The sequence below is a fragment of the Excalfactoria chinensis genome, chromosome 1 (assembly GCF_039878825.1).
Source record: "Excalfactoria chinensis isolate bCotChi1 chromosome 1, bCotChi1.hap2, whole genome shotgun sequence".
Taxonomy (NCBI): Eukaryota; Metazoa; Chordata; class Aves; order Galliformes; family Phasianidae; genus Excalfactoria; species Excalfactoria chinensis.
Window position 1 is genome coordinate 103,707,064 of NC_092825.1, and position 18,512 is coordinate 103,725,575.

At 38.6% G+C, this 18,512-nt stretch overlaps 1 protein-coding gene across 1 annotated transcript in view; it reads left to right on the top strand.

The window, feature by feature from the left end:
• Positions 1–12,519, top strand: part of ABCG1 (ATP binding cassette subfamily G member 1) — a 52,176-nt gene extending 39,657 nt beyond the window's left edge. The window contains exons 6-15 of the mRNA XM_072332940.1: positions 1,401–1,546; positions 2,257–2,380; positions 3,472–3,586; positions 4,322–4,470; positions 4,650–4,751; positions 7,102–7,270; positions 8,025–8,125; positions 8,584–8,742; positions 10,048–10,166; positions 11,693–12,519. Of these exons, the coding sequence (XP_072189041.1) occupies positions 1,401–1,546; positions 2,257–2,380; positions 3,472–3,586; positions 4,322–4,470; positions 4,650–4,751; positions 7,102–7,270; positions 8,025–8,125; positions 8,584–8,742; positions 10,048–10,166; positions 11,693–11,921 (1,413 nt within the window). The 3' untranslated portion in view covers positions 11,922–12,519. The remainder of the gene's footprint in view (positions 1–1,400; positions 1,547–2,256; positions 2,381–3,471; positions 3,587–4,321; positions 4,471–4,649; positions 4,752–7,101; positions 7,271–8,024; positions 8,126–8,583; positions 8,743–10,047; positions 10,167–11,692) is intronic.
• The last annotated feature ends 5,993 nt before the right edge of the window (positions 12,520–18,512 follow it).

Sequence of the window (18,512 nt, forward strand, 5' to 3'; positions counted from 1 at the left end):
CCATATTTATTTCCTAATTAATTGGAACATTCTAAAACTCTTCAATCTCAGAGAATCTGCAAAATTCAGAAAGAACTTCAGAAAGGTATGTGAATCAACATATGTTTCATTGGTTAGAATTGCTTTGGTTGACTCAAATGTATTTTTCTTAGTATGATATGTGCATATTTTTTATTGGAAAATGTATTTATTTAGAAACAAATGTTGTTTCACTTGTATTTTGAAAGTCTTAATTTGTTTACACTTTGCTAATTTAGGCCAAGCAAGTTTTTCATGTTGTCACTGTAATTACAAACCGCTCTTTGAGGAAAAGACTGTGTTGTATGCATTTGCACAATTCTTTTTAAAAGGGCACTCATTTTAGTATTACTGGCCTGTGCTGGAATAAATAATTCATTTTATTATTATAAATTGGCAAATGTTGGTTATAGTTAAATTGTATGAATTTATGCACTTGTGTCAACAAGATTACAGATACTTGTTTAAAACAGCCAAGGACAAGTCAAAGATCTCAAGTGAAGTTTCTGGTTTGTTTCTGAAGTTTCTGGATGGTTTAGCATGTGTTGTCCATGTTCCATAGTATCTTCCCTAGAATTAAGGCAAGAGGTGGTTGGGCTCTTCTCTCTGAGAATGAGAGTTGGTTGGTAGTTGGTTTATTACAGTAGCATAGCTTGGATTCAGACATTTTTATGTCTGTGTTTTTCCTGATGGCAAAGCATTGCTTTCCTTATATAGGGCTACAAGTCCAGATCTGCAGTCACTGAAATGGAAAAATTCACAGCCGCTGTGATTGTTCTCCTTTGCTCTAAGGACCCTGGGACAAACTGCTTTTCCCGAGGCAGTGCCTTGAGGAAATCCCAAACATCTGAGAATATACGTGACAGCTCAGTTGGCTCTGAGAAAATGAAAGCACTTAAAATCAATGGCTGCACTTTAAAGAGTTGGAAGAACAGATATGAGAACAGCTCAAACCTCTATAGAAACTACTCATTTGAGTTAAGCAGTTCCCTGTTCCCATTTGAATACATCCTAGAAGTTCTAATAAGAGAGACTTGTTGGTTTTGCTGTATAGTAGGTCTTCTCATACTCCCAAGATCTTTTGATATCTGCACCATATCCAAGGACTATGGAAGGTCTGATTATCACAAGAAAGGCTTTCTACTTAGACAAATAATGTAGTACAGACAAGTAGAATTTTGATCAAAATGTTTAGTACTAGATTAAGCCCCACTGAATCTAATAAATGTTTAACCTCTGCTACATTATAAGGAAATAGGCTTTGATTTAGAGGTGTTGAAACAAAGTCTTACACTGGTTTACATTCTCCATGAAAACTGGTGGTAAAGAGTCTCTTTTCTGCTACCATGTTTAAATTACTTCCACTGTTGTGTTTCCTCTAGGTGAAGGAAATATTGACAGCCCTTGGTTTGCTAACCTGTGCCAATACAAGGACTGGGAGTCTTTCTGGAGGCCAGAGAAAGCGTCTTGCCATTGCTTTGGAGCTGGTGAACAATCCTCCTGTTATGTTTTTTGATGAACCAACCAGGTACTTAAAGGGCAAAAATTAAAGACAGACCAATGTTGCTCACATGATAGCATTGTGCTGCGAAACAGTTATTCACATCTAAGTTACTGGAAAAGGCTCATGTTGTATTGCATGCAAGTACTGAATAATGCCTCAGTGCTTTCGTTTGAGTACTTAGTGCCTTGGCTCACTTCTGTAAACATGAGACTATGGGTCTATAAGTGATATTTAAAGAAGACATAAACTGAAACAGGAAGGGAAAGAGAGAGGATGTTGTTTTCAGATTGTATCATGTGAGCAGATTGTATCATGTGATTGTATCATTCTTCAAGCAAGAATAGCTTGAATACAAGCATTTTGAAGATTAACTTTTTATAACAAATGCAGCATATTTTGGATCAGATTCTGTGATCAATTTAGGAGGAGGCTGGGAGGGCCATGAATATGTATCTATTCATTAAAGTTAGGCTCATTTAAATCTGTAGTTCCAAAATGCAGAAATCCCTTAAGGCAGTTTTGAGAATACTCCTATTTTTCATTCTTGGGCATGCTTCCAACTTAATTAAAAGACTGATGAGAAATACAAGCATAGGGTTGGCATATGATAAAATTAAACTGTTACAGGGAGAATTTATAGAAAGATAATAGTGAGATACCAAAGTATCGAATACATGTGCTAGTTATGAGTGCGTATGGATCTATAGATAACAGACTTCTTTCCTCTCATTCAGTGGCTTGGATAGTGCATCATGTTTTCAAGTTGTCTCTCTGATGAAAGCTTTAGCCCAGGGTGGCCGGTCCATCATCTGCACGATTCATCAGCCCAGTGCTAAACTCTTTGAGTTGTTTGATCAGGTATAATTCTCACTCTTTTTACATGGTTTAAGGCAGCTATACTTTCCAAGGTACATTCTCTAAGTAAAGATATGAACTCTATGGTTCCAAATCAAATACATAAATAAATTGGAGTAAAAAATACTTTTTATTATGTTCCCTCCCTCCCTCCTCCCCTCCTTCCCTCCCTCCTCCCCTCCTTCCCTCCCTCCTCCCCTCCTTCCCTTTCTCCCTTCCCTATTTCCATTATTTAAGTGCAATATTTTTAAAGAATCTGTCTGGTATGGTTGTAAAATGGTCATTATCACACTTACGAATTTTATATCTTAACCTACTACTGTTTCTGGGCACGGTGCTGTCAGTAAAGTAAATGAGAGGTAATTTCAGAGCAGTAGAAATGTCTGCAGTGTTACTAGTACGCATTCTTATCCTAATTGCACAGGTGTAAATTCAGAAGTGTTTATTGGTAATAATAATTGAAATGAAGTCAGTTGGAGATCTTTTCTTCAACCTAATAAGGTGTGAACCATGTGCTTTTAAGTTAGATTTTAGATTTAAATTCACCTGAATCTTTTTAGGATATCTAAATTAGAGCAAAGAGAAAACTTATTACACCATGGATGAACAAACTCTTGCAAGATATTACCAGTCTGGCAAGGTGGGGGTTATTTAATGCCAACAGTGCAGCAAAAATTGAGGATAATCAAGCTGTTTCCTATTGCTGTGCTGTTTTGCCTCTTCTGTTCCTACATTCACCAGCCTCATCTCCCAGTAAAAAAAAAATAAAAAATAAAAAAAATCCATAATATATGGAAATTAGATGACTTGGTTATGTAGTTTCTTGCCTGATTTCAACATGTGTCTAAGGCTTGAATTAGTTTGTTTCTGAGTTAATGTGCTTTAAGTCCTGGAGGGAATGTTTGTAGAATTCACATCTCAAGCATTTCATCTTCCAGTGGCTGTTATTCCATACAAATAGTTCCAAATGGTGACAAATCTTCTTGAGACATTTCTCTCACTGGGCCAACAAGAGTATTTTGTGTTTGTGAGTTGTTGGCATATAATTACGTGATTTCATGTTGTGATTCTCTTTTCTTTGCTTTGTGTTTCAGCTCTATGTTTTAAGTCAAGGCCAGTGTATTTACCGGGGAAAAGTATTAAACCTCGTCCCTTACTTAAGAGATTTGGGTTTGAATTGTCCAACCTATCATAATCCTGCAGATTTTGGTAAGGAAAGTTTGAATAATTTGTTTTGTATTTGGCTAACACCTTTAGGATAATGGGGAACCATGGTGTAGTTTATACTTTTGTACATACATGCATACGTACATACATACATATGTGCCTGAGTACGTGTATCTACCAAAACTGGAGTTAGAATCAATTGGATTATTTCTAAGCAATTTGAATGCCATCTGGTGGTTGAATTTAGTGACTGTTTCACTCTGTTGGAAGTGCACATTCATGAAATAAAAGGTTAAACATATCATTGTATATTTCATAGTAATTTAATCTTAATGATTTTTCAAAGTGACTCCAATATTCTGGTGTTTTGGATTTGTTTGTTTTTCTGGGGTTTTTGTTTGTTTGTTTTTGAATTATTTTTCATGAACAGTATGGTGTCATACAGCTTGAGATTTTTCTGTTGTTCTTTCTTAATTCCAAAGATGAACTAAGGACCACAAAATAGACCTTTGTCACATTTGATTACCAAGACTGTTCCATATTTACTAATTTTCATCTAAAGTGGTTCATTTAACTATGAAGATCAAGAGAATTTTCTGAAGATATATAGAAAAATACACCTAGATTATATATATATATATATACATGAGTTTAGATTGTAGCCTTTTTAAAAACAAACTCTACTACTTTTAATGCTACAGAATCAAGGGAACCTAATAATAAGGCCTGTAACTAACCCATAGTATAAACCAGTAACTCATCTTCTGATTTGTGTAGTTATGGAAGTAGCATCTGGTGAATATGGAGACCAAAACAGCCGACTGGTAAGGGCAGTACGGGAGAGGATATGTGACACAGACTACAAGAGAGATGTTGGTGGTGAGAATGAGCTGAATCCCTTTCTCTGGCACCGGCCCTCTGAAGAGGTATTTTGTTTATCACAAGTAATGGGTATGGCTTGAGGTTGGAGAGGGAGGAAGAGAATTTAAATCCTCAGTGGAGGAGTTTTCTGGGCACATTTAGATGATGAGAATGGGGTTTTGTGAAAGAAAACTAAGCAAGATGCTCTAAAGAAAGGAGTTTATTCTTTCATGTGTTTCTGCAGGATTCCTCCTCTACAGAAGGCTGCCACAGCTTCTCCGCCAGCTGCCTAACCCAATTCTGTATCCTCTTCAAAAGAACTTTTCTCACCATCATGAGGGATTCAGTAAGTCTGCTTTGATAGTACCTTTGGAGCCTAAAGGCTTATTCAGTTAGTTGCAGGGCATTGTAACAATGCTTTAAGGGTCTTGTCCACAGCCCATGCATGAAGATTGACAACAAACTTTGAAGTAAAGACTCTTCTCTTTCAATCTTGCTATTAGTTGTACTACTTTAACTGTGAACAGCAGTTTTCATCAGTAGAATTCAAACACATTCGGGCTACAAACCTAAGGCTTGAATTTTCTCTGTGCTGGCTAGTTACTTATACAAATATTTATCCTAGTAAAAAGTGATAATGACGGTGTAGAGGTATGCCACAAAATTATTGTCTCTTCAGAATATTCAAGGTGGCAGAGATACAATTTCAGTGAAATGTGAAGTTAAAGCTTAAAATCTTTATTTTTGCTCCTGAAATAAGCAATCAATAAATCAAAATTTGCTTATCTGAAAAGTAAATACTTGTTTCCATACACTTGGAATGGAATAAGTATCAAAATGAAACTACAACCTTTAAGAGGTGGGAGTACTTACACTTGTGATCCATGCTCCTGCTTTGAAAGGTCCTCTAAATATGAATGTCCCTCTACCAACAGGCACAAGTTAAGGAGATGAGCTTCCTCAAAAGTAGACTTCATGTGAGAACTCATCCAAGGGACTCATCAGTGTTCTGTGTCCTTGGCCAAGTGGTTTTGTCAGTAACTAATTTGCAATCTGCTAAATCTGAGGGAGGTTTGTTTGCTGCTTTTTCTGTGTTTTTGAAGGTTTTCAGTGCTTCACATGAGAGTGGAGAAAAGACAGCACAGACACTAACATACACATTAATTAGACATATCTATCTTTTAAGAAAGGGGAAAGCCATAAAATATATGTATGAGGTAGTTAGAAACCCAAAAGTGCTTTAGTCAGATGGAGCTCAGCGTGAGTGAATTACCCTTGCAACGGAGTAAGCTGAGTTACACTGAGCTCCAGATGCTGTGACTGTGCTGCTCTTGCCCCACACGTAGGGAATTAGCTTTTTAGGACGTTATAGTTTACAGTATAGACATGTACACAACTGCAGGCTTTTGAAGAAATCTACTGTGACTCTGTGTCCAGGCCTCCACTGTCAGATAACAAGTTTTTCTTCTTTTTTTAGAAAGAGAAACACTATATTGAGTGTTACAGTAAAAGCAGGTAGCTGTTTTCCCTAGTATGGTAATTGGGAAGATATGGTAGAACTATGCTGTTACAGTGCTTACAAAGTGTCTTATTTCCAGACCATATGTGTTATGTTGAGAGTGGTGAGGTGCTGGGACAGGCTGCCCAGGGAGGTTGTGGCAGCTCCGTCCCTGGAGATGCTCAAGACAAGGTTGGATGGGGCCCTGGGCAATCTGGTCTACCAGATCTAGAAGTTGGTGACCCTGCCTGTGGCAGGGGGGTTGGAACTTGATGATCATTGGGGTCCCTTCCAGCCCAAGCCATTCTGTGATTCTCTGCCCATTGGTTGCTTTGCCAGTGCATTTATGTGTCATATCTTGTTCTTCTCCCTTGCTGTTGTTTTACATTACAGTGTATTTGTCATTAAATAGTTAACGAAGTTGTTGAAAAATGTGTTCCTGTAATCTGTGCTCGTTTGCACATCACCAAATACTTGGTCCAAAATACGCTGACATGTTCACATGGGAGATCTGTTAAAAACCAAAGCATATATGCAGCTATGGAGAGCATATCTCCAAGATGTATAAGCCCTAACCACTGATCATACAAACCCCTCCTCATCTCCATCTAGGGGAAACTGTGGCTTATTTTAGAATACTTAGGTAGAGAAACAGAGTTGTTTTTAAGAATTATTGCATGTTTTTCATACTTTATTTTCTTTATTCATCCATGTCTCTTGTAGGACTACTGTCTTGCAGAGAAGACATAAAAGGCTTATGTACCTGATTAAGTTGGTTTGGTCTTCATAAAACAAAAAAACCCACCTCTTTTCTTCCCCCCTTATCTTGCCACTCTTATCTGCTCAGGGACATTTATCTTACAGTGAGAGAGAAAGTCTCCTGATGCATGAAGGACAATTGCTCCATTACATTGTTGGACAGTAGGATTTCAGGTTACAATATTTACAATTTCTGTTTCTGTTTATTGGAAGAAATTTTCTGAACTAATAGCCCTGGATCTGATTCACGCTAGTTCATTAATGTAAGTTTTCCTTAGCTGAGACCCAGTTTCCTAGTAGAAAGTGAACATTCCTATATTTGTTCTTCTGGATATAATTATTCTTTTTCTGCATGCTGTATATCTGATTTCAGTCATATTTCCATTGTTTTTGAACTCAGACTTTCTGATTGGAAATACTTCTTTTTCCTTGCTTATAGGTCCTAACACATTTGCGTATCACCTCTCACATTGGAATTGGTCTGCTTATTGGCTTGCTCTACTTAGGCATTGGCAATGAAGCTAAGAAGGTTCTCAGCAATTCTGGCTTCCTCTTCTTTTCCATGTTGTTTCTTATGTTTGCTGCACTCATGCCAACTGTCCTTACATGTGAGTATGAGTCATACTCTTAAAATAAAGAACTAGGAGTTTACAGCAGGTTGGAAGGGCTTTGTAGCTATTTCATGTACCATAACATTTGATTGTGCTTTCAATTCTAAGACAGTCTTGGGGGTAAATCTTGTTCTCACTAACTGCTGTGTAGAAACAAACAGGAGCAGACTTCTCTCCACAGTTCTGCAAGTAGTTGTCAACTCTCATAGTCTACTGTTACAGTCCTGACTGGAATTACTCTTTTTCCTAACGTGCCAGTGTAACTCTGCTTTGTTAAGATTTTTTGCTAAACCTCAGAGAAACTATGCTAATCTCTTTGGGACTTCTAAGTCATGACTGCTGCATGAAATCAGTATAGATATGTGGTATCTGAAACAAACTGTTCCATACTTCTTCAGGGAGCACTGTCACTTCAGATGTGCCTTTGTGCCAGAAGGAATAACCAGGTCCTCTAGGCTTTGAAACTCTTTTTATTTCAAAAAGCTTCTTAGAGGAGAGTTCAGATCATCTGAGTAACCCAGTGCGTATACTCAACAGTTAGCTATTCTCAGGGCTGACTTCTCACATTTCATTATAAATCTTGAAACTATTGCTGGTTTGTGAAAGGTATTTGAGTTTCAGTCCCACTGTCAGACTACAGCAGTTAAGGATTATGATGTTGTTACTGTTATGTTATATTATTAGATTTGTTACTGTGTGGAAGAATATTACACACTGACAACCTAGCTAACTTTATTTATGTTTTCTGTAGTTCCTCTTGAGATGGGAGTGTTTCTTAGAGAGCATCTGAACTACTGGTACAGCCTGAAAGCCTACTATCTTGCCAAAACAATGGCTGATGTTCCTTTTCAGGTATACGTGCTCTTCAATGAAACAGGAACCATTTTAAATTCATTGCAAGTCCACTTACTGAGAAGATCAGTAGCAGTATTTTATCTGTTTGAGTGATGGAGAAACATTTCATGTGTGCCTTAGCCTCAGGTTCAGACAAAAAGCATCTTGATAATAGTATGCCCACATCTGAAATAGTATTGTTAACTAAATAATTAACATTTTTTATTTTGTGTAAAGGGAAACTGGAACGGGATATAAGTGTGTGGAGTTTGTTGTGTAAAACACAAGGAGTATGATAGATATTACAGTTTGTGGCAGATTAATTCATCCTTCTCATCTCAACACCATACCTATCATGAAACATGGAAAGACTGAGAGCTGTGCATTTAACTAGGACTCCCTATGTTTTGATCTTATTCAGAGTAAAAGTGAACATTAGGCTTCAACAGACTAACTACAATTATATCTCCTTGCAGATCATGTTTCCTGTAGCTTATTGCAGCATTGTGTACTGGATGACTTCACAGCCGTCTGATGCACTTCGATTTGTCCTCTTTGCAGCCTTGGGAACCATGACATCCCTGGTGGCACAGTCACTGGGACTTCTCATTGGTGCAGCCTCCACATCTCTCCAGGTACTGATGGCATTTGGTGATCTCACAGGAATCCTTCTAATCTCCTAGCACTGTTTGCCTACTGTGAATGCTGTTATGTCCCTAAGACATTCATTGAAAGAAGATAGGCAAAAAGTTCTCTTTGCCTGATATAGCTACTTGATGCTTCTTGCTACCAGATCTGGATGGGGCTATGCCTGATTGAGTGTTTTGTCGTTTGGTATTTATCCCTGGCTGAGCAGGTCCTAAAAACTGCAGGACTGATGCCTTTGTATGCATATACAGAGTGGAGGTTGGCCATGGAGGTCAGCAGCTCAGGATGCGGTTCTTCCATGCACATACTAGAAGGTTGCAAGAGGAAAGGTAGAAAAAAGGTTGACCAGACATTAAACTTCTGCAGAAGAAGGGCAGGAAGCAGCTGTTGGTGTGACTGCCAGACTGGAAGCTGGCCATGTAACTCCATTCTGCTTACTGGCAGGGAGATTGGTGAAGCAGTAATTTACAACAGAAATGTTCTGTGGTGCCTGTTGTAACATGTTATATTGATACTAATGTGTACTGATAGTGTGAAACTTTTTGAATTGGAAATCTTCGTTTACTCTATACCATCCTGTGGAATTGAGCAAAACCCTTTTCTACCTCTGTTCTTCTGCTTTCACTAGAGATATATGTATGACCCTTTGCCCCAGAGGAGATGTAGAGAGGAGAGGCTAGAGATGGGCCAATATGTGTCTTCCTCACCAAAGCCATTCAATTGGAGATGATTTTTACCACCTTCATCAAATTTTAGAACCAGTTGAAACTACTGTGCATGTGCAATTAAAGAGGAGGGGGGGCTGTGTGCCTGCTGGTCTGTCAAACAAACAGTGAGGAAGAGGTGTCACTTGCACTGAGTATCAAAGGAATCCTAGTGTCCATCTTGGTCTGTAAATTTTGTGGTGGGTTCAAGTCCTTCAAAGGATGGATCCTGAAGCAGCAATGTAGTCAAGTAGGAACAAGTTTGAAGAAGATGAGAAGACCCGTTTTCCTCTACTAAATGTTAACTTGCCCCTAAGGAACTTTGTCAAAAAAAATCAGTAATTGGCATTTGAACCTCTAATTATTTAGTGAAATACCATAACTTGAGTGGTAGAACTCTCCACTGCCTAGGAAAGTAGAATTTCACTGTCTATTTGGGTTTGGCACAAAACCCAGGATTTTTGTAAGAAAAGTGTTATTTGACAATCTGGTTTCCTAATGTGAAGTCTGGACATCAGATGAAAGAGCAAGTTAATTTTTAATTTTTTCTCTGTCTGACAAGACTCTGCCTACTCCTTCTCTTCCCAGGTTGCCACTTTTGTAGGTCCAGTTACTGCCATTCCCGTGCTTCTGTTTTCTGGGTTTTTCGTCAGCTTTGATACCATCCCAACATACCTCCAGTGGATGTCCTACATTTCCTATGTCAGGTACTGCTTAAGGAGTTCATTAGTTTCCCATTTTAGAAAAGCTATTTATTTGCCTTTGCATGATTGTTTGGTTGTTTTGGACACTGAGGAGTCTATGTTCAAGCAATATTCTTTTGAATTATAGACATATGTATAATGTAAATGAATACCACGTTACCTCACTTCATTTTATTTTGTGTACACTGTGAAATAAACAAGAATATTTGGTATGGATCGTTGGCCACAAGTCTGTGTAAGTACTTGTGAAAATAATCTGGATTGCATAGCATCCAAATCTGCTTGGATTTTGTGAAATGATAGAGCTGGTTTACCTAAAATTGTTGAGAAATTGTTGTCAGCACCACATTTCAGAGGAAAATGGTGTATAAATCACTGCTGTATTCTAGGTAGCCTTGTTGGACAAAGAATTGTTTTCTTTAAATTTTGCAGTAGCAAAGAGGCATAGGATTTTTGTCATCACTAATCTGAATTCTTAGCTCAAGAGCTGATAGGCGTAGGCATGTTGCGCCCTATCTATGTCAGTCACGCTTTGCTTGAGACAGTTATCTAATGGTGTGATGATTGCCATCAGGAAACCTCTGGAGGCTGACACAGCAGGCTAGTTTGGACTGGATGCCTAAATATTTATGGTGAAAATTAAGTGGTGAATTCCCATGATGATTATGAAAAGGTTTTCTTTGAAATCAGATTAAATGATTAGGAAGTGGATGTTGCGGAAGGAGCTGAAGTGCATCTTAATAAAAGGTCTTTGGACTGTCATTTTGTATGTGGTTTCTGTATTTGTAGGGCCCCTTTAGTATGAGGAAGTAAGTTCCTAGGTGGTACCTACTTTGCTCACTCACTTCTCCCCACCCTGCCCAAACTGCAGTATTACTAAGAAAAATCAAACTGAATATCCTTTCATTCATCTAGTGAGGTCTTACACAAAGACCCATCAGTCATAAAGAGACTGTACCCCTTTAATTAGTTAAGCTAGAATTCAAGATGAGGCCTTAAGCTATTGTCCAGCCTGCACAGGGTCTCCTGGAGCTGAAGCTATTACATGCATGGGAACTGTAATAACATATCTGCTTGTAGAGTAAAATCTTAAGTGCATCCAGTTTCAGGGGAGACATGGGAACTGTGCGGTATCAGTGAAACTGCAGTACATGGAAGAAAAGAAATGATCTAGATTGATAATAGTTTTAATGTATTTCTGACTTCAAACCATAGTTGTATCCCGATTGCTTGGTTTAAAAATGGAATTAATTATATCACTTTTAAAAGGGGAATCTGAATATAAGCTGAAGTTCACCTGCTTTGTATTTTAACATTTTCCTTTATGAGAAATTGCTCCATGTAAAATACGAGTGGCACGTCCTTTGTTTTATTGTAATAAGGATAGAAATTAACTTGGCACATACATCAGAACAGTAACGAACTCCTCAGTGTTTCCATCCAAGGTCTTCTAGAGAGTGTACTTCAGTGAGAGTACTTCAAAAAAGATATCAACATTTTAAATTACGATCCACTCTTCTTCTTTCCAGATACGGGTTCGAAGGAGTTATTCTCTCCATCTATGGACTGGATCGAGAAGATCTGCATTGTGACAAAGATGATACTTGCCATTTTCAAAAATCAGAGGCCATTCTGAGAGAACTGGATGTAGAAAATGCCAAACTTTACCTGGACTTCATTGTTCTGGGAATTTTCTTCTTCTCTCTGCGTCTAATTGCCTATTTTGTTCTCAGATACAAAATCCGAGCAGAGAGGTAGAGGAAAAACAACCAAAATGATGCAGTAGAAAGATCTTTAGGCATACAGTAGAGGGCAGTTGACATTGTCTCACTGTGGCAGGCCCGTCTCCAGTGCCCAGCTAGATGCTGTTATGACCTAGCCCATAGAGAACCACACTGGGATAGAGGACATATAGCGTTACGTCAATCAGTCCAGTTGGGTTGGGTCATGTTTTCATTACACTTTCTAGCTTTAACTAGGAAGAAGAAATAGAAGGGAATTTTACAACACAGAATATCAATACTGAGACAGTGTAACTGTAATAAAAAAAACCCACAAACTGGTTGCAGGAAATCTCCTTATGAAAACCAATTATGTGATAAGGTAATTCAAGTCCTGGTAGCCTGAATAGTATAATGTCATCTATAGGTGACAAGGTAATAAGATGCAAAATGAGAAATGCAAAGAAAATAGGATTATCTCATCTTTTTAAATTCAGGAGTTTAAACTTTGTAGTTTTCTATGTATTATTTTGCAGTTATTTTCCATGGCATTACCCCTACTGGCCAAAAGTCTGTAACTGTAATAATTAATAAGGAAAATACATCTTTTTGATATGGGTACTTTTTAAAAGCAGAAAGAAAAAAAAAAGTCTAAAATGATTCAAGTCATTATTTTTGTTTCTGTTTAAATGTAGAATTCTGGTGCTTTACTTGTCGAGCTGGTCTCATACCTGAAAATTGTCATGATAGGAGGACAGGGCAGATTCTGAGTCTGTGCTAAGTCTGTGATCCATATTTGGAAGCAACAATAGATAGCACAGATGTTCAAGCTACTGCTGAATGATTGAAAATATGTTCTTTTGCAGTGTCTTTTAAATCCTAAAGGTTTGTTACCTTGAAAATACTGATACTGCTCCTTATCTGTTTGATCTACCTCCTGTGAATGAAAAGATCAGAGCACTCCAAGGCTCAGTTTTTCTTAAATTATGAAAACAGAATCTATCCCTGAAGAAATCATCTGATGGAGTCCAAAATCTATCTATAGTTCAGAGCTTGGAGTATTGTGTTAAACCACTTGTGACTGCCTTGTATGTCAGTGTTTGAAATACCTGTTAAAAATGACTTGTAGGCGTCTCCTCAGATAATGCAAAGGGCCTTCTAACACTGCAGGCCAAGCAGTTTTGTTCACATCCGAAAGTCTACGTAAGTGAAATGAAAATTAACAGCAAATTATCTAAACACCAATGAAACTATTGCAAGAGGCATGCATTTGTTTTGTGTATCTCACCTTTGTAAACTTGTTGGGGAATTCTGACTCTTAAACCATTATGAATTTTGTTACTGATTTTCACGGGTATGGATTGGCAACCCAAAATGATAGCGTGGAACTTGTGCCCATGTTGGACACTCTGGTGAAATTATTTGTGAATTCCAATACCTTCTGCAGTTATTGTCCATTTACCTAAGCGTCACAGATATCTGAGCCAGACTTACGCATTCTGTAAGCAGGTGCTGAAGTCTTGTAGACTGGAAGCAGCTCAGTGAAGGCAAACCACTCAGGAGCTCAGTAATTCATAACAGTAGAGTAGATGAAGAGACACCTTGTGCATCTGCTCATCATCAGTTACAGTTCACAGACTATGTCTGAGGACTCCATGGCTACATCTTTACTAGTTAACTAAATAATGCCAGAACCCAATTTCCGGCCTTCGGGCAGTTTGCACAATCTGCTATCTTGTTAATCCTCAAGCAACTGGGACTGCTAAGAACAATCTCTACCCTATGCTAACTTCAAATGCTCTCCAAAAAATCTTGGGTTGTGCTGGGCTACAACTCTGCCATTCAATTTTCAGTGAAGACAATTTGCTGGTTTTCCTTACCCATGCCCAGACTATCTTTAATTTACTGATGCAGACACAGACTGTGTATACTTATTAAAATCAGCATACTTGAATTAAGCCAGTGTTCCAGAAGACTGGAGTCTTTTCATGCATTTTAGGAATGGTAGCTGAACTTTCCCTAGAAGTAAGGTTGGCCTGTGAAAGCAAGGTTAATCTTTACTATAGAAGAAAAAAGAATCCTTGTACAATCTCTGCATGGTTTTGTTGCTGTTTTATTTCATTTTTAATAAAGTAACCCTGGAGCCAGTAGAGCTTTTATACAGCTCCACAGCATTTCTAGGCATGCTAACAAGGAGGTATGTGTCTACCTGGCTGTTAGCTGTGAGAAATTAAGAACTTTAGCTGCTCTAAATAATATTCAGAACTGTGAACACTTAGTCAATAAGTCACAAGCTGAAATTCCTTGGTACAACCTGCTTTGATTATCTTAAGACTCTCAGAATATTATAAGTATTTCATGCAGTTACTGTTTGCAAACAGATAGGAAACCCCGGGTTTGCCATATGACTGTTTTGTCGCACACTGATGGTCCAGCTGTGGGCCGGCTGAGTATGAATGAGAGACATCCACACCATTAAATCAGTTCAAGGTCTAAGTTTCGTGTTTACCATTTACCAAACAGCACACTGAAGATCACCTGCAGTTTGCCGAACGAAATAACCTTGCTGATAAAACTGACATTACAACACTTGGATGAGGGCAACGCTGTCTTCTCCTGTCTAACCTAATTTAGTAATATGGGCACCTTGGACACTGTCTTGTCTGTGTGTGCTCGTTTCTCTGTTTGTAGACTTTATTTTAGCTCTTTAGTCTGCAGTATATCCTTCTGTGCTGTAACGATGTATTGTATCATGGTAGCCAAAAATCTGGTCCTCTGTGGGTGTTCCTAAAAAAAAAAATATAGGCACTCCAGAATATTTCTGTCACTCCTTTTATTAGATGTGCTTTTTCCCAGCCATCTGCTGGCAGAATATAGCTGAAAGTTACTATTCTGAGGAACACTTTCAGGCTGTAGTATCCGAATAAAGAAATAAATGAATTCTCTTGAAGCCAACGCTACCCACAGATGAGATAATCATTCTTTCCTGCCTTGGTGCTAAAATTAACTAATGATATCCTTTGATGTTATCGTGGGACAGAAGTATTTGAAGTGCATCTCAATTGTGTGTTCTTAAACTGCGAAGTCTTTTAACACAGATTCTGTTCGGCCTTTCTCCTGTTTTGCAGTAATAAGCTCTAGCAGGCTAGGATAAAATGCATTCCTGTGTTAGCAAACTGAGCGAGCACTTTGCCAACCTCTGGGGGCTTCGTGCTGAAAAAAAGATGAGGCCAGCAAGAAACTAAACACTTCAAAAAGTCTGTTTTTATAACCATGTCCAAATAGTCATAAACTTGTTGAAATCAATGCTGTTCAGACCCATTGCAGTCCATTTAAGAATTGCACAAGGCACAAGGGTTTTTAAATGGCCTCTTGCAGACTACATCTATGGTTGCTGTCATGATTACTAGAAGTCTAGCGTTCTGTTGGCTTCCTTGTTTCATTTTTATTTACTTAGTCTTATGTTATTTTGGTTATTATGTGCATCAGTTACGACTTTATGCCTCAAGTTTCTTTTTTTTCCTGCTGAAACATGCGTCTCATCTGAAAGTTTTTAGGAGTAATTATTTTTTACTTACAATGAAATAAAAGATTTGGAAAACAGTTTGTACTCACATAAGAAAATGAGAAGGTGTCATCTTAATGGATCAAAGGGAGTAATGGAAGAAATAACTGGTGCTGAGTTCCTGCGTGGTTCTTAACATTTGGAACCCCAAATATCTCATTTCTCATTGAAGGAGAGGAATATATATGCACATTAAAGTGAGAGACGATTATGTAAGTGTGAGATAATGAGCCCTTGAGTCTGAAAACTGGATGTATCAGAAGGCAGACATTTCAGTATGGTCTTTTGTGCCATTGTCTGTGTTGGCAAAGGAAATTAATGTAACATTAAGCATTTACTTTAAAACAAAGTTTGATGATGCACCCTGACCTGTAGCACCACTGCAGTGATTCTTGCAGAAGGACGTCCTATTTGTGGATGCATTCTACACTAATGGGAAAGCTTTTTCCCAAAAAGAGTAATGATGCTTGTTAATAACTCCTCACATCTGTATTGTTTCATGAATCAAAGCAACGACTGATGTCTCTAAAATAAAGCCCAGGCTTAAGTGCTTTGCTGGCTGGAGGCTGTATTGCACAGGAAAACTGAGATGTTGGCTGTGTGAAGAGACTCAAAGTCTGTAGTGAAAAGTCCATTTGCTTTAGGTTAGTTGCTGTAGGTTAGTTGATGGTGATTACAGTGATCTTGAATTAATCTTTTTGAACCAGAAAATATTTGGGACAAAGGAGAGTGAAAATAGAGCACAGAGAGGAGTGTATGTTTTCCAGTATATTTACTTTGAGTTTGAGTTTGCGTAATAGCTTTTATTATCTGCATCATTTTGATAAGGAAAAACAATGTTTCTATTCTGCTCTTTCTGCACCAGAAATGCCAATCCAGGAGTGCTCTGCTTACTAAAAATGCCAGTGTTTATTTCTTCTTTCCAAACTAAGAAGGAAGGGTTCTTAATTATTTTTCAGCATTAGCTTCTATTGAAATGCAATTGTCTTCTTTTGTCTCCTACCCTGTGACAATGATATTCAGTACCAATACAAAAAGGACAGAGGGAGGGACCTAAGGTGCAGCAGTGATGTTTCCAGAGATCCTCAAAGAATGCATGTGAGAAGGGTAGAAATGACATCAGTACTTCTTTCTGCAGCCTCTGCCCCTTCTTCCACATCACCTTTACTTACTGAGCTGTAGGTCCATCACACCTGGTGACTTGGAGGAGAAGAGGGCTGTCTGTATTTGTTCTGCCTAATGGCAAGAATGCCTCCCCCCTCTCCAGCTCTGCAGAATGTCTTATCAGCTACAGTGGGTTTCAATCTGAGCTCTGTTAGAATTGTTCTTACCTTGAATATTCACTCAGGACAGCAAAATCCCTGCCAGCAGCAAGAATGTTAAAGAACTTCAGGGTTGGTTTTAGCACTAGCTGACTTCAGACTCCCCCATTGCAGGGTGACTTGGGTAATTGATCTGAATTTCTGCAGAGGGCATCTCGGTGGTAAATGCAGAGATACTGTCCCAAAGGTTGTTCTTTTTCCTTTGAGACCAAATGAGCTTATTGTGTGTATCTGTGTTCCTACCAGAACACCCTGAAAGGGTGTGGTTGCTCAGGAATTGCTTTCTTTTAGTTCTGTATGGAAATCCATTAATAAGATACAACAATCACAAAGGCATTTTGAAAAACTGTTGGGAACAAGGAGTAGGCAGAAAATGACACTCTGTCACGTCCTTTGTAACAGTCTATGACAGGCTGATCATTGCTGAGCTCGTGACACAGGTCTTACTGCAGCACCAGTGAGTACAGAAGTGCTGGGTGTCACAGACATTAATCATTGGCTTTGCTATTGGACAGGGGCAGCACCGTTTTCAGGGATCAGTTCCTACTGTCCTGTTCTAAAAATCACAGAATGGCTTTAGGTTGGAAGGGAGCTCACAGCCCACCCACCCAACCCCAGCTGTGGGCAGGGCTGCCCCCCACCAGCTCAGCTGCCCAGGGACCCATCCAACCTGGCCTTGAGCACCTGCAGGGATGGGGCACCACAGCTTCTCTGGGCAGCTGTGCCAGTGCATCACTGCCCTCTGAGTAAGGAATTTCCCCCTGCCATCTAACCTAAATCTCCCCTCTTTTAGTTTAAAACCATTCCCCCTTGGCTTACTATCCATGTAAAAAAAAAAAAGGTTTTCTCTCTTGTTTATGAGCTTCCTTTAAGTTTTTTATTGTTTTGAAATCTGATAAACCATAACTTTATGTTTGTCAGCTGTAGGAGCTTCCTCACAGAGATTCGGAATTCTATTGAGACTCATTGCAAGAAACATAAATCAAAGGATGACCAGGCAAAATATGGATCCTTTTGCAAAATGAGTTCCCATAGCTCAGCCTGCCAGCCTGCATTCTGGACATTATTTATGCCTTCAGCGTTCACTAAGGTTTTGTTGATCCATTTTCCTTTTGGGGACTTCTATACAGCTCAGGCCACATGAATCAACTGCTTGTGTCCTCCTTGCTAGATAACGGTTGTTGCCCACATGGGTGGTTACGGTGAGCTTCTTAGGAATAGCACGAGGTAGTTGGAGAAGGAGCACAGACATTTTAGACTTCTCTGAGCTACGGAATACCAAACAGTCCGGATCTAAGGGCGTGCTTCTCTCTTTCAAGAAGAAAAGAAAAATCTATAATGGGTCTTTTTCTGCAGATGATAATGTGACATGGGAATCTTTAACATAGACGTTGACATCTGTGATGTCTTTTTTTTGGACCCTAGTTTAAATTATTTTAGTAATCCATTTAGTGTTGTTACACAGACTCCTTTATTTCACTTTAAGAAACAGGTTTAATGTTTCTCAAAGTTGTTGAGCAGTTCTGAAAAAGAATATGGAACAAATGCTCCTCAGTTACAGTAAATGAAATTAAAGGAAGAAGATCACATGATATATATAACAAGAAGACAAGTCCCGCAGTGTAGCCAAACCCTTACCTGTATTGTTACAAATCTGTTCATTACTTGATCTGAGTCAGTTGACCTTATTGTGAGATACTGCCCTTGAATCTGTAATTGAATTATTTAACATTTGTTCTTT